Source organism: Apostichopus japonicus, chromosome 5, assembly GCF_037975245.1.
Source record: "Apostichopus japonicus isolate 1M-3 chromosome 5, ASM3797524v1, whole genome shotgun sequence".
NCBI classification, from domain to species: domain Eukaryota; kingdom Metazoa; phylum Echinodermata; class Holothuroidea; order Aspidochirotida; family Stichopodidae; genus Apostichopus; species Apostichopus japonicus.
The window spans coordinates 7,325,667-7,353,492 of record NC_092565.1 but is presented as its reverse complement, the minus strand read 5'-3'; the positions used below and the strand labels follow the sequence as shown (position 1 = coordinate 7,353,492).

Here is a 27,826-nt window from a genome sequence, read left to right as displayed (position 1 = left end):
GACTATAAATAACAGGTGCCGAGGTTCTGTGAGCTTTTCACTAAGTTTTTAAGGAAAAAGCTAACACAGAAAAAGAAATAGTGCATGAAATGCAAAGATGATAATGTGCATTAGCTTGGCTGCTTTGCTTCTTTAAGCGAATTGCGTTGACTGATGCATTCAGTCAGCTCAACTTTGGATAACCCTGTAAATTATCAACTTGCTGATAGATGCTTTAAACTTGTATATAAATATAATTTATCTCTAAAGCAGGTAATAGTATTTGAAAATGAACTCGAACAAACTCAACAGAATGCAGATCCTTAGGTTGATGAGGGGATGTATTTGCAACATTCAGCTCAGAGGCCTGGTACATACTGACTGATAGCACCAGTCAAGGGTCTGTGTGTATATGCTTCACATCAAGAGGGAAAAGAGAACATTGACTGATGCCTCCAGTCAAACTGACTGAACAGACAACCTCAAATGTTAGCTGGTACTTAGCTGTGTACCAGGTTTATGCTCCTTTTTTCTGTAGACATATGAAAGTGCTTTAAAAGAAAACAGCTTTTTGAGTTGATTGTGATTAAAAAATTATTTATGCTTTTCGATACTAAAACCACATAGCAATGTGCAGTACTTCATTTAGCTTGCCTAGTCAAGTTTTGTTTCTTTAAATGAAATGAAATGTCATTACTTTTGTTTTTTTAATTTTCAAATATCACGATACTACTAATCACAGCTCTTTACATCCAAGACTAATTTTAACAGGGTTTATCTTTCAAGCATATTAAAGCTTTCTTTTGAAACAACCATATCGAGAGTTAGAAGTAAGCTATTTAGATCACATTTTCAATTAGTAGTGTAGGGTATTTTAATCTTTCATTTGATTTCCATAATTATATTACAGGGAAATGGCTTCAAGAAACTCCTTTCTATATATTGGATATAAATACTTATTCTCTTATAGGCATTACAAGAAGTAGTATGATGCAGTTTCGGAAATAGGAATATTTGGATTTTAGTCGCAGATCTAGGATCTTTGCTTTTTAGACTGTGACCTTATTAAGATTTTTTTTAATCATCATGCCATTTATACAAAGATTTATTCCCATTCTCCTGTTACTCGTCAAACCCCTCCCCTCCAGCCACCGCATTCCCCCCCCCCCCCCCCCGTAATTTCCCTCCTGATCTGATAACCAAATTCCCAATCATGTTTCTGAAACGGTTAGATACATAACAGGTACTACTGAACTAGGTTCTTAGTTATGAGTCATTCTGTTGAAATTTACACTATCTTTTTCCATTGCACAAACATGTGTACGGTTGACTAATTACTTTGAATAACTTCTGGGCGTGATTGTTTCGTGGTTTTTATTAATATTCTGCCTGGGAAGGTGGGCGGACTTTCTTTCATGCATTGTTACAAAGCTATGCTGAGTGTGGTAGGTATAATAGACCGGGCCACCTAACAGCATCTAGTGTCCTTTCAACCGTGCCAAAAGTTTAATAGAAAGCTTGTTGTTTTGACTACAGGAGTTTGGAAGTTAAAATTGTAATGTATAGATTCTAAGAATAACTGCCAGTGTCTGGTAACCTTGAAAAAGTTTCCATATAAACATTGTGTTACCTTATTACTATACAGGTAGCTTCATTTGCAATAAAATATCATGTTGATTCTTGTCATGTATAAAACTGAAGTTGTAAAAGAGCTTCAGACATGACTTCTTTCTACCATTTCGGTTCTCCTTTAGAATCTGAAAAACTCTTCTATTTTCGATGTAACATTGTCTGTAGTTTGTTGGATAATTCTTTAATCATGTCACATCTTTGCACGACAGGTTCTTCTAGTGTATAGCCTTTTGTTTCACAATTATGACTTGGCATGAGTTGACTTGTTATGACTTGTTATGACTTATTATGTATTGATTATAGATGACTGATGAATTGACTAGAAGGGACATGCATTTAGTACCGGCTAAATTATGAACTAAACTGTTTCATTTTTTCCCCGCAGCTTATTGGAATCTTTCTGGCCTTTGAACTCTGTCGTGAGCTGGAGGAGGAATGTAGGAATTATCACCGCCATTCAGCAACACCCTCATAACCTGTCGGAGCTCTGTGGAGGAAGGGGAGGGGGGATAATGAAATGAAATTTAGCAACACAAAAAACTTAATCTTCTTAATTTTAAATTAAAACTCTCTCTTTGATTCATTAATGATCATAGTAACCTTTCTACACGTTTACTCAAAACATAACCAAGATGCCTTCGTCAAATTTCATCTCAGTTTCAATTTGCAAAATTTCAGGTTAAGAATGAGTAAGAAGAGAGTTTCAGTTAAACTGCCATTTGAGTCAACAGGTGGGAGCCAGATTCTCCTTCATGTGGCTTGCAAAGATTGGAGGTATTTAAGTTATGGTGAATTGTAAACTTAAAAGAAGTATTTAAGATGTATTGGTGTGGGTTGTTGTTTGGTTTGCAGATTTGGTTAATATTTGTCAAATTTAAAAAACAGGGATTGACACAATTATGAAAACTGCCATAGTCATCCCAGATTATTACTTTCCATAATGGTATGACAAAGATTTGGTAATATGCAGTTAGTTAAAGAGGGACAATATTAAGAACAAGACTTAATTAGAATAGTCCCAACAAGAGTTTTATCAACAATAATAAAAATAGGCTGTTTTCAGATTTTTAGCAACATTTACCTAACAGTATCAGTTTTTTGCATAACATCATCACTATGGAAACAATTTTAAACCAAATAAAATATGTATCCAAGTACACTAATGGTTAGGGCACAGCATGAAATGGAAACATTTACTGGTCTTTATCTTGAAGTATCCAAATATCATAAACCACCAGGAAGTTTGTTGTACATGACAACTGTGTCGACAACTTTTTTCTTGGTTTTAAACTTTGACAAGATCATCTTTGATTTTGCATAAGGAAGACCAGCAACTGCAGGTTTTAATAACCTGAGCTGGTGTAATTCTGTTTAGACCAACAATCACTAATTAACGGCGCACATATCTATATGGCTTTGTTTATTGATGCCATAAAATACAGTATTGTTCTAAAATATCAAAATTACGTACTCAAAGATTTTTGGTAGCCTTCATTGGTCAAATAAAAAAAGGGGGGGGGGGGCTCACCTCCATCCACTGTGCATATTTTTTTTCATACCATTATGCAAATTTGAATATCAACCAGGGTAGGTTAACAAAAATATCATAAGAACTAATCTATTGTACAACAAATATAATAAGGTTTCTCATACAATCAAGGGTATTCAGAGAGAATTTCAGAAATCATAGATAAAATAATACACACCTCAGTCATGTGACTTATATCATATTCATTATCAGTCATTCTTGAATCTTCAAGAAATGCTGTATTAAGGAAAACTTTCAAACTTTTCTGTTGCTTTCCTTTCCATGAGAGCATATAATGTGATCATGAATAATTTTTTACAAAGTTTACTTTTGGCATTTCTTGTACCATGTATATTTTTTTTCTTTTCTTTCTTTTGTGTAAACTGATGAACAAATAGGATTTGCTGAAGAAAGTATTCATTAATCTACCATGTGACAAGGTATGGGAAGCCAAGGGTCAAAAAGATGTAAAAGACGGCATAAATCGAACGCAACATCTTTGAAATGGATGTCACGTGGTGGAGTTTGCAAGCATACATATGCCGACACCTTGATTGGTTGTACACTGAACAATGTTAGCATATATGTATATCGTTTAGAACACTATCCCTTCCAGTTGGCCATTTGGTATTTTGAAAGTATAGCAAAGAATCACAATTTTTATTTATATTTTTCTGCAAAGAGGCCAATTGGCTAAGAGGTTAACATAATACTTGAGGCTGACCTGGCAAGAGTGTGGTTTAGTTGAAATTTAATACAGGAAATTGTACAAAATCAATGAATTGATAGATTTAAGTTCGAGAACTGGACGAGTTTCACTTTCCCAATCATAACAGGAAATAATACTTGGTTATTGTTATTTCTGTTGCCATGCCCAGTTAGTTCAGTATCCTGTTAGTTTAGAAGGTTTGATGAGGGTCTTTATTAGGAAGTAGGTATATATATATATATTTTTTTTTAAATTTTGTTATTTATCATATCTAGAAAGCTCACGTTTTTCAACTCTGTTTATGTTTTCATTTCATAACATAATTGGGGATTTTTTTTGCCCAAAAAGGAGAAAGAGGCTGACTAAAAGAGGTTCACTATTTTTATTCTTTCCTTTTTGACTCTCAACTAACCTGGATTTGACTTCTGTAAATGTCACAATTAAGGTCAACAATCTGTCTTAAACTTAAAATTATTCTGTTTAGCCATTTTTGGTGTAATAACTTGCTGTTGTTGTATATCTATCATTTTGAAGTTTTTTTTTTTTTTTTGTAAAATACTATAGATATCCTGGTCATGTGATATCATGTTGACTTTGTGGAAAAATTTGAAACTACAAAATTTCCTGAACTGAAAATGACCTTTGACCTATCTTTGACCTATCTTTGACCTATCTTTGACCTATCTTTCATACAAGGTTGTTTCTTTGATAGGATTTACTTCTTTTTTTTCTGTTGTTTTGAGCTAGAGTAATTTTTGTTATATATACACATATTTTCATCTTTTATCTTTTTATGTTAATTTGGTTAATGCTGAGGTAGCATGGGATGTATCTAAAGGCATTATTACAATACTTCACCCCGTTTAGTAAACATAAGGCAAGGGGTGTGAGTGTTGGGTGTAACTTAGTAAATCCAGGTGAATAGGGAGCTGGAGAGAAAGGTTGGGTTAGGAAGGAAAAGTTTGGATGAATTATAAACATGCATCATATCATATTTAGGTTTCCATTAAAACCAAGAATTACCGATACTTATTCAATCGGCTTTATGTACAATCTTTACGAGGTCCACATAAAAAGGAGGGGGGGGGGGTTGGGGCTTGTGCTGAAAATAAAAATGAAACATTTGAAATTAGGATGCCTTGTGTCAGAAACATTCATCTAGGATATAACAGGTTTTGAATAATAATAATAAGGCATGTCATTTTTTAGTTGCATGCTGTTATATAGTTACCTGTTACTTAAAATAATTATGCACTTGTTTCAGGGTTTTTTTTTCTGTAGTGACTGCTATGCAGTGTTAGTGTGAACCAAAGTGGTGAAGGATTAACGAGACACAAAATTATCCATGTATTAATGTTCTGTAACTCCTCAGATATTAACCTAATAACAAGATTTATGTAGTCCTAAATTCTAAATTTGGTTCTGTAATAGGTGGACAGTTTAACTGATTAATCTCGGGGTAATTGAGAAGAATATTTACAAATTGACGCAATTGAGATTAAACTGACACGCTGTTTTTGAATACGTACAAGGTGTGAGTGAGTCACCATGGAAATATTTGCATTCAAATATTCAGTTGAATTCAAGTTGTTCCGGTCTGGTTAGTCCATTGTTAAAAGCAAATATTTGAAAATATGAAAACTTTTTTCAACCATCAATTATTTTGGCACGATACCAAACTAGTCAAAATTAAATGACTCATGACTTATATTTATATCGAGATCAACTCAAAATGGCTTGGTAAGGTTTCTGAATTTCCCCCACACAACATCGGAGTACAACTTAAAATTTCAGAGTAACCCAGTAACCAGACAAGATGCTGTTCATATTTGCACAATGGGGCTAATAATTAAGTGAAGCAATTTATCGATAACAGATATACCAGTGGGTCTTTCATAGTTACTATATTTGTTTAAATCTTTGCATGTAGAAATACAACTTGGTAAACCTTCTAGTCCTGGTGTCCTTATCCTTATTAAGACTTGTCAGTTATTGAACCATTCATGACCAGGCCTTCACCGCATCATCCCTTCTCCAATATTTCTGCTACGTTTATTTAATATTAAATCAGTGGTACGAAATGCTTTACCCCCACTAACCAGGTTCTTAGATGAGGACTAGGCCCTTTACCCACCAGACCTCCCCCCCCCTCCCCTCCCACTCTTTCTATGTTCAGAATGCCTGAAAGCTACCTGTAGTGGATCTTGAGATGTTCGGACTGTCATGTTTGGTAAGAACCCAAATGATCCTTACTACTGTAAAAAGTCGCAAAACTATGGACAAGATATTTCAATAGTGTAATTGCTGCCTTTGAGAACACATGCATTGCCATGTGGACCATAGAACTGGTCCAAGGCTGCTGGTGAATATCATAAACCAAAGCTATACATCTCTCCTACAATTGTATTTCTTTGGTCATTCATTGTAGTTTTGCTACGTTCTTTCGGACAAGCAAATTTGCTGTTTGGACAACCAAACAGCAAGACCTGGTTGTCCAAGGGACAACCAGAAAAGCCCTTCAAAGTTTCCCAGTAAAAGATAGCCAAATAGATTCATATTCGTGATGCATTTCATCGGGTGTCATGTCGTAGTTGTTACATTTGAAAAAGTTGATATACGCAATGCAAAAAGTCAATTCAAAATCATCCCTACTGCGCCTTAATACCCAGCATAATTGTCAAAGACATATGATATTGCTGTACCCCAACAAGATCATCGCTTTCAGAGAATGTGCAACAACAACAGAATTTAACCTCACATTGCAATGAACGATCTCCAAACAAACAAAGTCAAAGATATTCTTTTGTGCTGATAGTGAATATTTATTCCAATGAACGCTCACAAATATAAAACTAACAGTTTAATAGTCATAGTAAACAAAACGTATCCTTAGTACAAAAAGCAATCTGATGTATTACAAAGATGAAGCGAAAGCATTGAGCCCTTAATAGAGACCAGAATGAGTGGAATGATGGGACATTCATAGTCCGGGTATTAAAAGTACAAATCTGTAGCCAATTGAGGTGAGTAAACTGTTGCATTAACTTAACAAATTGCATAGGTATTGAAGACCATTTCCTTTTATCACTCAGGAAGATAGGCAAACCCCTCATGTTAATAGAGTGAAAAAAATCCCTCATCCCAGTCATCACCCATAATAATTCCCCCTCCCCCATCTCATATCCACCATATTTTATAAGTGAGACAGCAACCTTTGGGGGTGGGGTAGCCTGCTACATTAATCAACATTGAGGTAAGTACTTTGTTGTAACTGTGTAGCTCACCTTCCACAGCTTCTTCTACCAAGCCTGTGGGGGGGGGGGGGTGGGGGGCTAATAATATACAGCCATCAATCATGGTTGTGTGTCGAAAAGGCAGATTATAGCAAGCTATTGAAATGGATACGGATTATAAATATGATATTTTTGAAAGAATCAATAGTTTGGTGGTAATTCAGTTTGGTAATTGCCCTCTTTTTGAGACCAGCTACTGGAGTATCCTTCAAGTCTTATCCTTCACTTTGTACGATTTTATAGTAATAGGTTGTACATAATCTGTTGAATATTGTTTTACATGTACTACCAAATCTGTAGCAATGCATGCAACCGAAGTCTGTGCAAATGGATTACATCTATGGTTCATACTTTTCATCGACTAACTGAATAATATAAAACACTGCCTGCAACATCTCTTCTAGTTTCAAAGGGTAGGCTTACCAATTCACATCAATCAACTGTCACGCAACAAGGCCTGAATCGTCCGATGACATTTAAATTAAATAAGTAACCTTCACCGGCTCGGTGTCATCGAGACAAGTTACCAAAGGCAACCTTACTGGTATGTCCTGATAACGAAAACTCAGGCTTGATCAAGGCCTCTGTTCAAAACAGTATTCCACTCAAATCCTTCCCAGCTACAGGATAGTACAGGTATTGTCAAACTTATGGCAATATGGTTGTAGTACAGTAGCCTGACAAACTTTTGTACAAGCACTATTAAAGTCTAGAACACAAAAGACAAGACAAGCCCAGTTGTAGTGTACTACTTTTTAAGAAAAGTCACCCAGGAAAAAACCTGGGCACGAAAACCAAACTACTGAACGACTGATCCGCTCTCAACCCCATTCCCGTTGCATCGGGACTGTGACTGTGTGATCATCGCCAGGTGGGCATCACCATTCCCCTCGAAAGGGAACAGATACTACACATGATCTTAGCCAAAAGTCCAGTTGTAGTGTTCTACACTGTGTTATTCATATCACTAGAATGTCTATTATATAAAAGACAAAACAAGCTCAGTTGTCTTGACTATACAGTGTTATTCATATCACTAGAATGTCTGTAATATAATGGTGAAACGGATGTTAATTAAGAGCCTTATTCAATATTGTGTGTAATTGCTTCCAAGACAATACAAAAGCAATGTTAGATAAAAAATCCAAGGATGCCTTTCTTGTACCCACTGTGTATTATTGGACAGCCGAATGTCAATCCAATGTTCTCCACAAATAGTGAAAATGGTCACAATTGTAGCTCTGCTATACACAGTTCCTTAAACTCCACCTTTTATACTCCACTGGCCTCTGCTCCCCCCCCCACACACCCCCAAAGAAAATGGAAATTAACTACAAACCCCTAACTGGGAAAACAATCAGTAGTCATCCATAGCACCAAGAAATTGTATTCCTAAGAGAAAAATATACAGTACCAAATGAATGTATGACAAAAATGTCTTCACAAAACACTTTTCCTGAAATGTTATGCACATTTTGTTATATGTTACCTCATTTCCTAACCAAAGGTTTTTAATCATTACTCATGAAAATGACCTACATAGAAAATCATTGGAACCATCGATATCTTCGGGTCCCAGCCAAATTCACACACTGATTTATATGGAAGTACTGTTCAATGGACTGAGATGGAACATTTTATATGAGGTTTCTATCTACCGAAGGAAGCCTAGCTTCTATTCTTGCTGCAAAACAAAATGGCGGAAGGGAGCCCCCCTTTTCGGATTTGCTGACCAAGTGAGGTAAACGCTACACGTGTGACACCAGACCTATCTTTAATAATAAAAAGGATTTGTGTCGACCAAGGAATATGGGAAGTTTTGGAATGATGCCTTATCATTTGTGTCCTTCAACCAGAGAATATTTGAACTGAAAGTTGCCTTTTTTTCTATTATCTTGCTTTAGCAAATGTGAAATTTGTTTAGAACTTCTGTGCTGTGTAAAAACAGCTCTCCCAATCTTTCTATCTTCTCCATCAGTTTGCTATGCTCAGTACACTGTGTAACAACTGTGTCAATACACCAATCATATTGTGGCGTTTGGTGTTCTATCACCCTTCCAATAGGGCTTTCCAACATTTCCATTCACCAAAACTCCATCCTACCCCTATATCCCAAGTGTGTGTTAATATTTTGGAAGATTGCCAATACTTAAAAAAAAGGGTAAAAAAAAAAACATTTACCTCAAAGAAAGCAGTAAAGAAAATAATTTTACAAAATGAAATCATACATTGTATAAATAGTAACAAAAACAAAGATGGAAAGAACTCTCAAAGAAAATGGGATATAACATTTTCAGAAAGCTATGTGGGTGTTTCTTTTCCCATTCTCGTGGTTTTTGAATATCCACTTTTTTCAGTATAAAGATTTATCACAAGATGTCTTAACATACAATACTGCTCTCACTTCTCAGTCAATGACATAGACCAGACTCTCACCAGACTATAGATTTTAGCTATCAACCTTGTCAATGACCTGTTTCTCAAAACCACAATTCCTCTTTGATCCATAACCAGACTCACGGTTTCTCACAGTGAATCTCAAAATTCTTAACCTGGTACAAGAATGTATTAAATCACAATTACATGGAGTTTTGGTTATTTTCATAATCATACTTCCATGTAAATGATGTGAGTCAAATAACTTGTTAGAATGTTAAAGTGACAAGCTTTATTTGACTTTAAAAAAAAATATGTGTGACATCTCCCAGGTTCCGAACACTAATTTTTGTGTTTCTATATAGACCTCCAAGTTAATCATCTAAGTGTTGAAAAGAAGAGTTTGATTTTTACTGTTAGTTCATTATCACCCACCCCTCTCTCTCCCCCTTCCACCCCTCTCTCTCTCTCCCTTCCACCCCTTCTCACTCTGATCAAATTTCCAGATACTAAGTTAACTTATCCTTTTCTACCAGCTTCCAGCTACTAGGTTAGTCTACCCTTTCCAGGCCTTGACAAACAGAAAGTAACCGTATGTAAGTGACTTTAGCTCTGGTATTGCACAGGTCTGTGTAAAATATCACTAGCAATGTCTTATATAGTAACTTTTCTTCTTTACTTCTCATTGCCGACCTCTCTCTTCTTGTATCTGTTAAAGTGCTTATGGCTGAGAGGATAAAGACAGTGACATCAGGTAGTCCGTTCCAGCCCATTTTAAATTAAGGTGGTTTCCTTAATCTAGGAGTAATCCTTCCTCCCTCCCACCTTCTTGCCCCATCTTAAATAGGCTTTCCAATTGATTACACAAATCCAAAATGAGCAACACTGTCAAGTGGATAGCTGAAGTGTCAATTGGATAGCTACCTGACCTTGAAGTGTCGATTGGATGGCTACATGACACTGAAGTGTCGATTGGATAGCTACCTGACACTGAAGTGTAAATTGGATAGCTACCTACAACACTGAAGTTTTACAATACAGTACATGTCTTTGGGCTTTCTCCACATCCATTACAGGCTCCTCACAGTGTCATATAATAAACGAGCTGCTCACTGTGTCAATAACTTCCAGGATGATTATTTGTTTACAGATCAAATTCCAAACTCTAGATTAGTGTACCTAGGTTATCATTTGGTGATCTATTATTGTTCATATATCTTCAAATAACATATGCACCTGTGTAAACATTCTACGTTAAAATCCTTTAAGAAATAATAACCTACCCGAATCGGCAGCTCCTCTCCACCCCACCCACACTCCACCCCTTGGTCGCATAGCCTGCTCTCCATCTCTCTAAAGGTATCCATTTATGAGAAATCAGATTCAGACCGACCTATCGGAATGATGTTTACAGTACACACAATCTGATCATTTATTAACCAGGTGATATTTACCAGTTGAACTCTGATCTGTATATCTTTTTGCAGCTTTCTGCCATACTCAAGGTCATAACTTGACCTCTACTCTTCATCTTTGAGTTTGACATATGTATCTTCAAAGTATCAAATAATTATTTTCTAGCTTCTTATTCTCAGCTTTACAGTTATACTGTCTGTAGACAAAAGAAATCATGTACAGTATCATACACACACACACACGCACCCACACACCGCATACAAAATAATCCTGAAACCTCCGCATACAGGCTACCAACCAAGTGCCGGGCATTTGGTTGAAAGACATGAAACAAGTACTGTACATGTGAATGAATATTAAAACGACCGTATGAACCGATTTGAAGGACTTATCCCCCATACTTAACATTGTGTGAAAGCTCTACGTTATTGGCAATGATTTTTGTAAAATACTAGATCCTATACTCTCCCCATGTAATCCTTCACCTTCGGATAAGCCTACGGTCAGATTAATTCTGAGCTGAGCAAGAAACATATACAGAAGGTGATAGTAAATGGACTGTTTCACATCTGACAATAGACCATCTTTCTCATCATGGTGTATGGGAAGGGGAGAGGGAGGGGGATGAAGGGGGTTGGGGCTTTGGATTCCCTACATGATGTGCCAGCAAATGACAATCATAACACTGACAGGGTGTGAAGACAGGGACCAATCTTTATGAAAAGTGGGATTGTTGCGTTTCAGTAATGCCAATCTTTTCATATGCTACAGAAAGGTAATTCTGCCCGGTTACCTCCCACTGCGTCTCTCTACGCTGGTGAACGGTAATCCTTGTAGGATAGGAAGGATAGAAGGATGATGGGGATTACACCCTAATCCTAGAGTAATGAAGGCACTCTTGTAGGGATTATCATCCTCATCATGTGACAGTATCTTGCAGAAGTGCCATCTGTTTCAGATATAGCCGAGTTCTGGGCGAGTGTTTAGAGCAAGATAGGAGCAGATCGGTTGAAAGGGTATGGACGTGCGCCTTGAGGCGTCGAAGGATGGCGACATCTTCCTCCGTCAATGTCGAGGACGTTCTCCTGGATGAGTGGTTTCCTGCAAATATTACAAAACAAACAAAAAACCGATTCAATTCAATCCATCGATCAATAAATAAATACCACTTGAAGCAAATGTGACACACAAGGGGCTCAGGTGTTTAACGTTATCAAATTAGTCACACGCAAACAACCGACTCTGAGTGTATGCAATACATACAAACCTCTCTTGAACCTTCTTTCCAGCCATAAAATTTGTCAACAGGATTTTAATGAGCTCTTAATGAAAGTCACCTTTTGAATGAATGTTCTCAGGGATGAAATTATTTTGTTTGTCAATTAATGCAATGTTTCAACACTCACGTTGGCCATCAGTGTTGTCTTGTTCAGCTTGTTTACGATTAAATTACGAGTCATCTCAGAGCACCAATTAGCCTCCCCATTCATACCAAAGCTAGCGAGTCAAAAACACAATATTTTTCTAAAACTTATTTCACTGCCCTCAAAACTTGTTTTGGAAATGTTCAACAAAGAATCTTTCTAAAGTACCATATGGTAGATCTAATAAAAATAATTCAAGAAATATATAATTTGAAGATTAGGCTTGGTTTCTCATAAATTTACCTGCATTAGCACAAACGATGAAACTCTGTAGCAAGGACACAAGAAGAAGGAGGAACTCTTCACATTGTTTGGCTTTCAGAGGGATTCTCCTAGAGCATCTTACGCAGTGCCTTCTGACGGCATTTTCTGCTTCATCACTGTCGGCTGAAATTTCCAATTTTTTATCACGACGAACTCTCTCCCCGGTCTCTTCCTCTATGAAGTCCTCCTCCTCACATTCATCGTCGTCGTTTCTGTTCTGCGTAGCGTCCAGCGGTCTCTGGTGGACGTGCAGCATGAATATCTTGGCCAGACTTGGCCGTTGAGGAAGGTAAACTTTGGAACAGTCTGTACGGCAGGATGGACAGGAAGGGACTTCGTACCTCGTCCCCAGGTACAACTCTATCAGCTTGCAACGCAGTCTGTGGCAGGATGTCTGTCGAGAAAGACGCAGTCATTTTAACAAAATTCAGGTACATATTGCAATTTAGAGGACAAAGATAGTCATCAATGAATGAAATAACTGCATCTGACTTCTCCAAAAAATAAAACTACAATATAAATTATATATACAAGAAAACAGACATTATGTTTAAATAGCAACACAAATACCAGCATTGGAAAACTTTATAATTGAATTAATTTGTGGAAAGAGGGGGTGGGGATTGGGGGGTGGGGGAAGGTTGGAGACCTGACATAAATGCTGCTTATCAATAGGTCCAACCATTCTAGAGACGATAACCTCAAACTGTACGGCCAATTGGCACTATTGCTGTCTGATATGCCAGAAAGTCATATGATGGTCACCCATGCACAAATTTCAAAAGCTATATATATACTGCCACTTTAAGGGGTAATTATCCACACTGAGACATTTGATCATCTTTTCTACAGTAAACAATCAACAACTTTTCAAGAGATGAGTTCAAAGCCCAGAACCTCCAGCAAAATTCTGTACTTCTTAGCAATTTTCAGCAAGCTTGCTAAAATTTGGGGCCAATACTGATGGATTTTAATGAATGAAATGTTCGCATTTGGGGTGAATATTCTAAACTCATCAGCAGACTTTGAAACTTCGTAATTATGTGACATTCTAATGTGTTAAGCTGGACTGTAAACTAAGTCACGAGTATCATTCTATGGGAATGTGATATCCACACAGTTCTTTGTTCTCTCCTCCATATTAGAGTAATGCAGAGACTGTCACCCTTCAATGGTTTCGAAAAGGAAGCTACTGGAAGCGTACTGTACCCTAGGTCTACGCTACAGATAGCGATCAATTCAAGCATTGCAACGGAAATTTCACAATCTGGGTAAAGCCCCGGGATTGCGCAATACCAATGTTGCAATTCCCGGTACAGTACTCTGTGTGTGAATTATGAGCACAATCATTGTAGAAAGGTGGATGATCTACAGTACTGTACGTACAGTACAGTACAGTACAGTACAGTCTTTCTGCAAAAGGCAACAGGATGATAATCTGACAACAAAGGCGGGACAAATTCTTCAATCCTCAGAAAATGAATGGTAACTGTAGACCCCCAATGAAAACAAAGCTGTTTTGAATTAATGATGTAGCAATTTAATGATAATATTTGGTTCTCACCAATTCCTTGCCCAGGCCCTATAATTTGCTAATTTACTGTACTATCTGGTACTGTATGCATGTCCCATAACAATCAAACTTTTTAAAATTTGACAATTTCATTCTCTCAAATGAAAACTCTACATTGTTACAAGTTTTAGAGCAGCATCATATTACAATTATTTTCAATTTCACTATTTATCAAAATAAATCCACAATGCTACTCTCATGGTGATTTCAAAGTTTAAAGAAATCCATATCTTCATATACGTTTTGTTAGTTTCTCCAGAAAACTTTATTTTAGTTGCTTCTGAATTCAAAACTTACTGAACGATACTGTATTGTTGCATGCTTCAAACTGTTTCAGTAAATTACACAAAATCACATCCAAAACTATACTGTAATGGTTGATTTTTAGTTATTAATTTAACCTTTTCAACTGCTGTATATACGTACTTTGTGAAACCAAGGTTGTATAACCTTGTCATTTCTGTAACAGTTGAGATGAAGTTACTGCACATTGACCAGATCATGACAGTTAGAACCGATACAAAAGAGTACAGGCACAACCAAGCAAAGACATGTCCTGCTATCAACCCATCGATACTAGATTTCCAATACATGCTGGTATGCAAGCCTAATATTACAGTTCAACCTTGGAAGGTTTTGGTAATATCCATCATGGGAGTATTAAAAGCTGTGCAGAATCTTTAATCCTACTGTAAGGAACCGTACCGTTGTAGGGTACAGACCTACTGTACAGTAGATACGTGATCCACACAACAAGGATTAAAAACCACAGCGATTCCTTGCCACTTTGAACACTGTACAGAAAGATTTTCTGGGTCCGACCCTCCCGGACACGGAATAAAACAAAACAACATAACAGCGCTACATACCATTGATCATGATTGTGGTACTGTTTGAGGGGGAGGGGGGGAGGAAAGGGGTTGGTTGTTACTGTTGTCTCAGATAAATTCTTGAAATGTTTAGTGAAAATTGTTGGAAATTAATCATCAATTCAACATACAGTTTCATTGGTAAGTTTTGGCTGCTGCAACAGTTACATTCTGAGAGACAGACACACAGTTACATTCTGAAAGACAAAATAAAGCATGGCCACCTAAACGTGGAAAGTACTACAGTCTGATTCTCTGTCTACAGTGCTACAGTATCGTTACCAATTAGCAACTGTTTACATTGTAAACTTTGTAACGACTAACTACTACTGTATGTTATCATTCGATTTATTTAGACTTTGGAATTATATAAAACAATTAATTTATGAGAGGCCTGTGTAAGTACAGTATGCTTTTATTAAATGACAAAGGTTTATGTTTGCACATTATCAACCCACGAATCTTCAGGGCGACTAGAAATACAAAGATTCAAAGGTTAAAGATATGCAATTGTTTATCAGTTTGGTTGATATCTGGCTCATAAAAAGAAGAAACTTATACCTGTAGTCACCAGTTTATAGATAGTTTGTCATTTCCACAAAAGCTCTCTCAAGCCCAAAATAGGCTGTATAGTTCAATACCATTCACTGGTACAACAGTAGTCTTAGCCAAGTCGTTTGTAGTACTCTTTTTCTCGCGTGCAAACTGTACATGCCTCAGAATCTGTTTCTGCCTACCACAAATGTGCTTCCCCACTGTATTTTACATGCCCGAGGATCTGTCCAATACAAACGTCTTGGACATTTCTCCAAAGAGGAGCATGAACTTATGCAAACCACAAAATCTTTATTCATATTATTATTACGAAATTGCGTGTGATGTGAGATCATGTTTATTCCACAGCAATTAGTGACTGTCTCGCAGTGTACAAAACAATGTAAGGTCAAGTGATTGTTCACTGCGGGAGGAAGGGCTTGAATAACATTTTGGGGGAAGTGGGCCCACCTGATTGGCAAACCGGATTGGCTTCTTTGCTTTTCCGAAGAAACTCTTCCAAAATCAAAGGAAAACATTAGATAGCTTGGGAGAATTGTGCAAGACCCTAGTATCAAACGAAAGCGTTGCCACGGGCATTCTCTGGGCAGTACAGCAAATAGATACGGGAAAAAATAGCTTTGTTTAAAACTAAAAGTACACTAGGCTGTACATACTAGGGTCTTAACAAGACTAGTTAAACAGAAGTATCCTAAACACTTTAGTTACGCCAAGCATAAAACCCCACACAGTTTCAACCATAAATTTGTAGTTTACTGAGATGGCCTTGAGCTACTGTATTGTGTTGGCAGAAGTAGTCCCGAACATCAACAGACGCAAACTTTCTGGGATATAAGATAATTCAGTTTACAATGCAATTATTGTTTTGTAAAGCCAAAGCAAACTGAAGAGAAACCTCAAAGAACAGAACCTTAGTTTATGGAAATTTTTCATGAGTTTTAGGCATTCTTCTAAGTACTGTACAGTACATAATTTGTATATTGTAAGTACACAGTAGTACATGGTACCTTGAGACGACTTTTACAGTAACATACAGAATGTTCACCACGTTAAGGGAAATTAGATGGACTCAAGCTCAAGTGGGAGGATAAACAAACATTAATCCTTCCATTATGTCAAACTTTACTAATTCATTGGCAGCAGTCTTCTTACCTGTAGCAATGTCTGTTTCTGCTCCAGGCTCATTTCATCCAGTTTATGCACCAGTTGGAGGGTGATATAATCCAGATGATCACCGTGTTCCTCCAGGCAAGATATTGAGATTATTTTCTGAAGCTGTTCCACTAATTCTTGGACTGGTTGCTGACCTCTAAATGACCCCAAGAGGTCAACAGTTATACTATCCTCCAACCATTGCAGCACATCTTTTACCATGTACCTTTCCAGAGTGAATGCGTCCCTACTACCAACACTGCAGGAGTCTGTGTTGCACCGAAAGGCCGAATTTTCCATCACACAAACGATAAATTTCAGGGCCAGTAGCAACCGGTCACTATTGGCGACCATCCAACTGGCAGTATTTCGCTCAACACTTCCGAATGGCTGCTTGGAAAAAGTTGCTTTTCCTAATAAGCCGTACACAATTTCACCGACTAATTCCCAATCGATGTCAAATTTTTTATTGGTGATCGGATGAAGTCTGTTGATGTGCTGCAGAACTTGATATGCTTGGCAAGCCTCCTTTCCGGGAATATCTTGACCAAGCAGAACCGAATTGAATAAATAACTAAGTGTCTCTGGGGAAGGTGCTATCCTAGTTGTCGTAAAGGTCCTTATTAATGAAACAGATGCCTCTACAAAGTTTTCGTCATGGCAGGCTTCAATGAGGTTCACCATGTGCGAAGTAAACCGTGTGGGAGCTCTTTCCATTGGACTACCGCTCCTACGGAGATCCTTGCAGTTTGACATCCACAGGTGCTGGGTAGAAATTTCATTGTCCCTAAAAATAGAACAACTTGGTCTGAAGTTAGGAACTGAACATTCCTCGGACGAGTTCGACGACGGAGAGTGCAGGTCGGTTTCGTTCGGTTCCAATCGGTCTTCAATTTCGTCACCCGTACCTTTGCTGGATGAACCGTCAGCGTCCGAGTAAAAATTTGTGTGATGGTCCACTTCGTGTCGAGTGGGACTCTGACCAAACTTGCCCAATACTGGCGGTTCGTCATGATCCAGGCTATCCCAACAGATAGCCTCCTGCGAGGTTTCTCCCCGATAGTAATCTATCTCGGGGAGCTCCTCATCCGACTCCACAGAGTCTTCTGAGGGAGGCTTGACAGCCTGCGACAGAGCGATGGCCGTCGACTTACTTAAAGCCTCCTCAAAGTCGGACAGGTCTGGACTACACCGGTCCAGGTCGCTACGTCTAAAAGTATCCCTAGATTTTTCACGTCCTGAATTTGCTTGGACCCTCTCCGGCCCATACCAATCACTTCGCTGTCTTTCTAGTCTAATTTTTGCTTCGTTTTTGATATGCAATACCCCGCCCCGGCACACGTTAGAGACCTTGGCGTATGTATGCTCCGACAAGGTCCGGTCGACCGACCCGATGTTCCCCCACTTCACCCTGTGTTCCGAAACGTCATCATCGGAAAGGTCCGGGGAGCTTTCTCGGGGTGAATTGAGGCTGGCAGGGGAGGCAGGGGTATATGTATCGACCTCATTGTGTAGTTTTCCTGATGCACTCGCCATTTTCAGAATGTTCGTTAGATCTTGCTCCATATCCTCCCCGTAGTCCGACTGTGGAGATGGCGGGAAGGTGATGGGCATGACGGGCTGCACCTTCCTGGCTACTTTAGAAGGTATCTCTCGAGCATTCGACTCACCCTCGGAAACACCACTACTTATCACAATTGTCTCTGTTTCACATGGCCGTTTCGAGACCATCTTCTTCAGTTTTAGAGACTTTCTCCTTCGGCCTATATCCGAATTGGAGCTGTGGATGCCTCTCTTTACATTCTGAACTCTACCTCTTGACATGGCATCTCCTAGTTTGGTAGTTCTCTCTTCTGATCGATACATTGCCGATGTCCACTTCATGTCGGTGATGTCTTCATCTTCCGATGAACTGCCACTGATTGTGGGATAAGAAGCATACCTTTGCCTCACTCGCCTCTCTTGACGTCTTTTCCTTCGAAAATTAACTGCTTGCCTGTTCACTGCCTTCTTATCTGGTAACTATAAAAGTGGAGGGGAAAAAAAGGAGATCTTTGTGATATCTTATTTCGAATAGAACTGATTGAAACAAACTTAAATTGTGTATTTTCAAAGAATGAGTCATCTTAATTGGCCAGAATTTAAGGCCAATCGCCACATGGAATATGAGACCTGGGCAATACAATACCAATTGATTTACCTAGTTATAATTAACTTGGCAAAAACCTGTGTAAACAATGTTCTTTCTGGGTACTGTGAGAAGCTGTATGTACAGATTACATCTTGCATGTAAAGTGTAAATAGTGGATCCACAGAAAACAACCCAGTTACATTCAAAATAACCTAGAAAGCATTGATGCTTCTCGCCAATCTCTTTCAGTTTATAATGAACAAGGTATGTTTCCCTAAGTTATGAGAAATGCTGTACATACAGAAGAAATAAATTAACAATAAAAGTTTTCCTTTTTTTTCTTTTTTGGGAGTTGGGTGGATGGGGGGGGGGAGTAAGGGAGTGGATATACAGGGTCAAAAAAAGGGTTCTGTTTATTGTAATCTATCTAGAATCAGAACCACAACCTAAAGATCAAAGTGGTATGTATTTAATCTAGATACTGAAAGAAGATACATGTTCTTTGCTCCTTCCATTTTTTGGGGGGGGGGGACTTGGTGGGAGAGAGGGGAGGGGGACTCTTCTATACAGTCCTTTTTAATGTACATACAGGACGCTGGGAAACAATTAAAATGCAGATGGTATGCATGTACACAAGTGAACTTTTTGATTAATATCTTATTACTTGTTGATAAGCTCTGATCAAATGATAAAAGTTTTAGCATAAAATTCCCAAAACAAAAACCCTACAAGGTATTTAAGGAAAGGAGACTTCACAATACATGAGTCTTATGTGAAGTAACCGTATGTGTACACTTCAAATATGTGATCTTGAAGTTAAATGAAGTTAAAAAAAAAGGAAGAACTTAGTTAGTATACTGTCAGTATGAACAGTATAAATATCATGTTTCTATCAGAAACAAGGTCAGAAACTTTGTACTGTCAACACAAGTGCTTTAAAGCATGATAAGAGAGAACGGTATAGAGTGGTATTTAGCATTAGAATCAGATAAGGGCTAGGAACTGTTCATACTGTCAAAATTAGTGCTTTAAAGCATGTTACAGAGAGGTATTAGCATTAATAAGCTGTCCCAACTGGCTGCAGCCTAGGCACCGCAATGCATTATTCAGTATTACTTTAACTTATAGTCAAGTATGGAAGGAAAATAAAAAGTTTTGCAGAGTGTGGACGTACAACGCAGAGTGTGGACATGATTTACAACCAAATGATTTCCTGCTATAGGAGACTTACCCGTTACTACTTGCACCCCAAAAGAACAAAGTGCCACAGTACAAAGTCAAAAGACACTTGTTGACACTTTACAACCCATGTATGCCACTCCTGTTGGAAAGAATTACACAGTATCACAGAACACAGTTGAAACCTTCCTACAATCATACCCTGCAAAGACTGAATCAACAATATCTAGAGATCAAGCCTCACAATGATAGAGAGTACCGAAGCATGCTCACTCGCCTATTCAAGAACTATCACACTTCCTCCTCAAAAGGTTGTATTCCCTGGCTGACTAATTTCTTGTTACAATGGCATACTATATATAACACTCACTGTGATACACAGTGTCTATATACATATGTATATATATATATATATATATTCCTGAGCACCGTGCTCACTGCTCAGCACTGAGACACATCCACACACTTTGAAAAGCACATGACTGCCACTACAGGCAACTATATTCACGTGGACCAATCAAGTCGAGCCAGGTCGCCACGCAGAAGTAGGCAAACAATGGGTACAAATGGAGTATCGATGTCATAATTAATTCAGTGTGTAAGAGATAGCTGGTGATATTGATATCACAATAGATTATAGATCATTAGACATTCGAGGGAGATTAAATTCACTTGTCACGCTGGAGATTAGATTCTGAAGCCTCTGGTAATCATTTTCTTTTTTTTTGTAAATTTGATTTCATATTCAAACTGATATGATCAGAGGATTTAACAAATTTCAATAACCGCTGTAATATAATGATCGGTGGGTGAAGGAGGGGTGGGATGGACAGGGGTCCTTCACAAGATATTTACAGATAAATTAGAATTCCTTCCGCCCCAAATTATAAAAACAAAGGCATGGCAATATAAATTCTCACTAAGAAGTTTACAAAGTTTACATTCATAGTACCTTAAGGTATACAGACTCTGGGAACCTTTTACAATTTTGAAAAACTTTGCAACAAACTGACAGGCATCCTACATTCAACTTACTGGTCGACATCATGAACTCAAACTGGGGTTTAAAACTCCAGCTTTTTTGTTTTCCTTTTTCTTTGTAGTTAAGTTTTGCAAATTTTGAACACTCAATACTCAATTTCTCACAACACTCCACAAGTTCAATGACTTGACTAATCCACTTAATAATAACTTCTAATATGAAGAAACATGGACAAAAATATGGAAACCATAAATTTCTCTTTTGGTATAATGCCAGAAAACCAGCAGGCTTAGTTAATTTTCTTGACAAATTTCATGTACTCTGCGAACATGTTTAGTAGAAAAAAAGGATCAGGAGGGACACTTAAGTCCCCATCAAGGACCCTATAGAGAGAGAAAAAACTGAAGACACAAACACTCAGACTCGATTACAATGCTTAAAGTGCTTGTCCAAAGCATTCTTAAACCCATTGACACTACTTGCAAGTACAACTTTCTCAGGCAAACCATTCCACTCATTCACAACCCTATTAGAAAAAAAGTTATGCCGAATATTAATCCTACTATGTGACTTTTGGAGTTTAAGACAATGACCTCTGGTACAACTACTGTAAGCAAACATGAAAAAGTCGGTAAAGGATAAATTGTCGAAACCATACAAAATCTTGAAAACCTGGATCAAGTCCCCACGTAACCTCCTAAGCTCCAGTGTGGTGAGATTCAACAGTTGTAACCGCTTATTATAAGGAACACTCTTGCCATTGGATTGTTGGATACAATATTTAATTCTGGATCATTGTTAACTTCAAGTGATCATCTGGAAAGCTTGATTGTGACCTTTAAACCTGCAATGTAGCTAATAGGCTGGACAATTTCACACAAAAATCCTAAACACAGTTCAAAGGCTGCACTTCGTCTAAGCTGGTCCTTTGAAGTTTTGTTTGAAATGACTTTAGGATTTCCAATTTTTTATCTTTCTCATTTATTGCAATTACATTGTCGTAATATTAGTCATGAAGGAGTAAATGAAACGAGGCTTTAACCAAATTATTCCATAAAACATAACCAATCCCTTACAGAGAAAGCATTTTGTATCTCCATACAGTACAGTATGTAGGCATTGAAAACTCATTCTTCCTCTATTGATGTAATGATCGTGAATAAATTTGTCATTTTCAATTCTTAGTGCAAACATAGCAGAAGAGAAGACTCTTCAATAGAGCCCATAAAAATGACATTTATCATTTAAACAAAATATAATTATTTATAACTTAAAATTTAACAATTATAGGGGTGGCTAGAACCTTTTCAAAAACTTCTTTCCCCCCCTCCCCCCAAAAAAATCCAATTTACCAAAACGGTTTGTAGAACTAAGATTGGCCTACATGATTACGGTATGGAGCTGGGTCTATAATTTGGAGATCCTACTTCAACCAAAGGTATCAAGCGATTAACTTCTACTGATCCCCACTAAAAGTAGTAACAGTTTTGAACATACACCGTTCTAAAAAGTTAACTACCTGCAAAGTAACAAGCAAGTTATATGTCTGTAGATATTGTACAGTTTTAAGACTGACCAATTTATAACCTCAACAAAAACACTGTAGGGCTCAGGTTTCAGTAATAAGTTCATTCATCCTGTATTGAAAGTGTAATATGATCCTATTTACGAGCTTCACAATTTACCTCTCTACTGAGGTGAGGCGAAATTATTCATGAACTTTCACCTACATAAAATACAATAGGATGCTTGTACGCACTAAATGAATCCACATGCAGTACTATGTGACAAGTATGAAGTTGAACCGCCATGTACTAATACAACATCACAGCTTTTCAGGGGAAAATTGGAAAATGTCACTTAATCATTTGCCCCTTTTCCAGAATTTTCTGTAACTTAAAACAAAAAAGTCCTTGCGCTGAGTCTGATTAGTAATTTTTCAGACCGAACTGAGAAAGCTTTACCAAGTCTTCATAGCAGTCCATGAAGAAGGACACAAAATAGTGATGTTCTAAAAGTATATGTATACAGAAGCCTAAATTGTCAATTTCAATGCATGACTAGTTCAAGAAGATTTTATATAGAAATACTTGTAAAAGTTCATGACAAGCCATATTGCTACTGTAATACGACAAACAAGGCACAGTTTTCTCACACATAATATTCACATGCAACGCTTATAGAAATAAACTGTTTAGAGCTGGATATGATATCAAGACATTCCAATTCCCAGGTAAACTGTGTAGGCTGAAAATGAGGGCAGTCTTTCAGATTATTAATTTTGATTATTATCAGAAGTTGTGGTTTATTGAGAAGAAAGAAAGATGTTCATTCAAAACTTGTCTTGCATAGGCCAAGTTGTGGGTATCTGCATTTGGGGTTTGTTTCTGACACAAAAACGTTTACATCTGTATGCAATTTGAATATTCTGCGTGCTGGCTAAAACATTTGGTCCCAGACGCAGAGTCCTGTGTTTGTAACAATGTTGCTGCTACAATTGTTTTCTGTGGAACCAAGCCCTACATTGGAATTGACTTCAATGACCCTAAGGCCACCACTCCTTTATAGAAACATGACATAAACATTCAAAACTACACTAGGGTACACTTTTTTTTTAAATTTACAGTATGCTGAAACTCTTGCATGAACGTTCCATGGTGGGTTAACCGTTAGCCTAATATAGCTTCGGCTATGACAAACCTTTCTTTTATATAGGCCTAGACTAGCCTATAACTAATTACTCTTCGGCCATGATCGTTGTGAGCAAGTAGTTGCCAACACTGATCTGCACCAGTGACACAGTCTTGTCTGAACTGCTGATTGCTTTTTCTAAGTGACTGATGAAACAACATAAGCCTTGCCTAACTTAACCTCGTTTCGTTTATTTATTTTATCACTTCAGGTATCAACACAACAGATTCAACATAACATAAATTGTACAAGTTTACAAAATTTATATATAACCTAACTTAACTTTTACCTAACTTAACCTACCCTTGACCTAGCCTAGCTAATAGGTTTATAACATCAAATCAGTGAAAGCACTCGTATCAACCTGGATGAGGGCTTACTTAACTACTAGTGTGATGGTTTGTACAGTAAACTTTGATAGCAAGGACAATAATGTTATTTTAGAAGATAGCAGTGATGACAATCTCCCTGATTCTTCTCAGTGGTTACACGTTAGGCTACATTTGGCCTAGGGTGTGTTATGTTAGTGTTACTACTTAGGCTAGGTTAATCTTTCAGCTTTGTGATTTCATTGATGTTTTGACCATATTCCACTAGAAATAGAAAGAATTATACTTGTAAGGTTCGATAATCAAACTGATCATAGGAAAAACGTAACTTTGCACATGCCTTGAAGTTTACTGTATTATTCTGCTAAGTGGGTGGAATATCCACGAGAAGCAAAAGTCTCAAATACAAATACATTTCCTTGTTTCACTGCACATGACAACTTTGGCTCTTTCCTTTATGGTTTTGTAGATTAGGTTTGTAAGTTCCTTACAACTAGTGATTCTTTTAGGTGCTTGTGTGTTTTGATGGGTTCAACTGTTTCTCAAACTCGTAGTCATAATCTCAAATTTTTCTAGTCTGGATATTAGAAAATTTAGCTTCTTTCAAAGGGTTGTGTATGAATGGAATAACTTGACTGAATGAGTTGTTAGTTCTGATTCTGTGCTGTCTTTGTAAGAAAAACTTTGATACTTTCTTTACTAAGACTGAACACGGTTAAGGGGGCACTTTTTAATTGATTTTTTTTACATAATTTAAAAAATATATATTTTGTGTGTATTTCTGTGCTGGGGTTTTCTATGGTTGGGCTTTCCATGGGGCATGTGCCCAAGCTTCTTGCCCATTTAACCTGTTAATATTGTAGCATAGTGGGCTCATAATTGACGCACTTAAGGATTTGATCAACGATATCTATCAAGGAATAATCCAAATCACTCAACTGTATGTGTTTTTCACATGTGTAGTTCCTCAGAAATGTTATAATTTCAAAATATTTAAGGTTCTGTGCTTATGCACCATACAATTGAGCAGAATTTGACCACAAAATGTCTGCCGTGTAAAGTTCTTTCATACCCCTAAATTGACACATTCGTTGTCAAGCTAACTGTAGTGTAGGCCTAAGTATACATCCATTGACTTAAGATGCTGTTTGCTATGCTCTGAGCCTCTAAGCTCAGACTGGTCAGGTTCCAGAGAGCAGTGTTATCATATTGAGGTAATGTTGGTTATTTTTTGGGAGTAAGATTTCCAAATGCCCAAAAATGTGCAAAACTGGTTGGAGGGTGATAAAAGCTTACAAAATACAACAATTTGGTCAGCAAATAGCTGAAATGGATTCAAACTCATGAAATATGTCATTCTGCTTGACTGCAAAAAGTTTAGGTGGCCTGCTGTATTGTTGATAGTAATAATTGAAGGTGCGTCAATTACGGGGGTGCGTCAATATGAGAAGCCTTAACTATACTGTTAATTATGTTAACACAGTACGTAACACACATACTAGGCCTACATAGTTACCATACACAGTCACCACCATGTTACAACTACTACTAGAACTAGGATAAATGAAATAAGGAAAATACAGCAAAAGAAATGTCACCTCTCTCTTATTCGGACGCCTAGTCTAGGGCTATAGTCATAAGTGTACTAACTTATAGTGTTATAACTTGCAATATAGGCTAGGCCTAGGTCGTCTACCTAACGAACTGGCCGGTCGTTAGGCTAGGATGCGTTATGTTAGTACTGTTACTAAGGCTAGGTTAAAATGTTTATACATGATCGAAGTTCGAACGATTATTCAACCTACGTTTAGGGGTTGTATTCCATCATCACTTTCTGAATCTGAAGATACAATTATGATGTTGTTACGTTCCTCAGCCATATCCTTCAATGGTCGTTTGACAAATCTGGTGAGGTTTCATGCTTCTAGTTGGTGGGTTCGCAACTAAGTGGGGTCTAAACAACTGTAGTACAAAAGTACCGCGCCGATCGATAGTGATACCGTAATCTGGTTCGCGGTAGAGTTTCTTTATAGAGACTCTAGTTCGCGGTACCATCAAAGATATTAATACAATTTCTGTGGGTACAATAGGATCGATCTGCATTTATGGCACGCCAAACAGACCGAAAGACCATGGGGATCTTGAATAAAAAGGCGATTTATTTAGCTTGCTTTGCTATTTTAAACGTTTGCGTAGAATTAAATATTGATCTAAACCAATTGATCTAAAACATGTTTGCCGTGGTTGCAAGTAGCAATTCTAAAAAGATAAGACAAAGTTTTTTTTCTAAAAATTTCCCAAAGAGTGTTAATTATAGTTCATTTAGTATAAGAGGCTATTACGTACGACCTCTCAGTTTTGCTACCCCTCACTGCATATTAATGCTGGCCATGCTTGACACAGCGCACACATACTAACTTATTTCTATAGTGGCCAACTTACTTTTACACATTCTATTACACAGGCTCTCTAGTGGATAAGCAGTTTGCTAACAGTTTTATTTTATTTTATTTCTATAGTGGAATAGACATCGTAAAAGGGGTATTCAGGTAACGTCTCATTGTTCATGGCTAAAACAACTTGTAATTGTTACATGAATCTGCATCCAACTTGATAGTCTTTATGAACTAAATCCAGAAAATCATGCACGAACATTTTTTTGCAAGAACTAATCATTCCATATTTACATCAGAAAGTTATTTAATAAACAAGGGATTCTAGTATGAATGAATAAGGCCCCACCGTATATATATGCCCTTATGTACGACATGACGTCTCGCCTATAGCTCATGAACATTAATCTTCGTTGACAAGAATACCTAACATTGGTCAAATCGTATCCAACCACTCTGGTAGAAAACTGAGGAAATAAGACACTTACCATCTTTCGTATTTCTGGGTCACAGAGGTCTTCGAAATTGGAACATTATTGTAGTAGTATATTTGACTGACTAGTGATGGAAGTCATCTTTAAGTCAGAAAGTCACCAACAAAAGTTCCTGGGCACGAAAACTAAACAACTTGATCCACTCTATCATCCATATACTGTAACCGTATAATCATGAACGGTTCAAAAAATTCCAAATGATTGTTATTCTTCAGCGCCAGTTGGGATAATATGCTAACGCAAATACCATCACTCTGTACTGTCCACTCAGATCATGCTTGCTTTAAAGCAACCCTCAGCGACAGTGTGGACAGATTGTAACCTTTATCCGATAGAAGATATCCATACTGTTCATCCACTGTCAATACAAGTGCTCTGATCGGTTATAGCGGGACTGTATAGCAAAATATCGTCCCAACTGGAATATCTATATAACATTGTAAGAAAAGTCACATAAAGATAGAGCCGGGGCACTAAAACTATAACTGATCCACTCTCAGCCCCCTTTACATAGAGACGGTGACAAATGCCCTTGCGACGATTATGTGTACCACGAGTCCCTTAGCAATAGAAATAGATACTAGACATAACCTTAGCCAAAAGGCAGAGAAGCGCATGTATCTCTATATATGGTTAAAACCATTCACAGAGATACTAGAAAGTGAAAGAGAGACATACCATACTTCGTTCTTTCTGGGATAAAGAGGCTTTCGAACTTGCAACATTGTTGTCTGGTCTTCATTAGTAATTAAATGCCTGACACACACGATCCCTCCTTCAGTGAGGGTGCATGATCTATGTTTGAAAAGGTCCAACTGAAAACTGGTCTTCACCCTTTCGTTATGTCAAGGGGAATA

The 27,826-nt window shown here is 37.5% G+C and overlaps 2 protein-coding genes across 7 annotated transcripts in view; one reads left to right on the top strand and one right to left on the bottom strand.

Moving 5' to 3' along the window:
* Positions 1–5,802, top strand: part of LOC139967470 (tetraspanin-33-like) — a 17,784-nt gene extending 11,982 nt beyond the window's left edge. For both annotated transcript variants that reach the window (XM_071971332.1, XM_071971331.1), the window contains one exon: positions 1,997–5,802. In XM_071971332.1, the coding sequence (XP_071827433.1) occupies positions 1,997–2,086 (90 nt within the window). In that variant the 3' untranslated portion in view covers positions 2,087–5,802. The remainder of the gene's footprint in view (positions 1–1,996) is intronic.
* On the bottom strand, positions 3,809–27,826 carry LOC139967467 (uncharacterized). Of its 5 annotated transcripts, none has more exons than XM_071971325.1 (4): positions 27,648–27,826; positions 16,771–18,792; positions 12,601–13,015; positions 3,809–12,034 (listed from the first exon to the last, which is right to left on the bottom strand). In XM_071971325.1, exons 1-4 carry the CDS (start codon positions 27,648–27,650, stop codon positions 11,853–11,855), a joined length of 2,622 nt encoding a protein of 873 aa, XP_071827426.1. In that variant the 5' UTR covers positions 27,651–27,826; the 3' UTR covers positions 3,809–11,852. The 5 variants fall into 5 exon arrangements, with proteins under 5 accessions (XP_071827426.1, XP_071827425.1, XP_071827424.1 ...); XM_071971324.1 differs by lacking the exon at positions 27,648–27,826 and adding an exon at positions 26,964–27,588; XM_071971323.1 differs by lacking the exon at positions 27,648–27,826 and adding an exon at positions 25,888–26,083.

What these genes read in the sequence shown, in the direction of transcription:
- LOC139967467 (XM_071971323.1), bottom strand. Translation starts at nt 25,962, where the DNA reads ATGGCTGAGGAACGTAACAACATCATAATTGTATCTTCAGATTCAGAA. An exon ending in ATGGAATACAACCCCTAAAC is followed by an intron (nt 18,793 to 25,887) that starts GTAGGTTGAATA and finishes CCACTTTTATAG; the next exon opens with TTACCAGATAAGAAGGCAGT. An exon ending in CATCGTTTGTGCTAATGCAG is followed by an intron (nt 12,035 to 12,600) that starts GTAAATTTATGA and finishes TAATATTTGCAG; the next exon opens with GAAACCACTCATCCAGGAGA.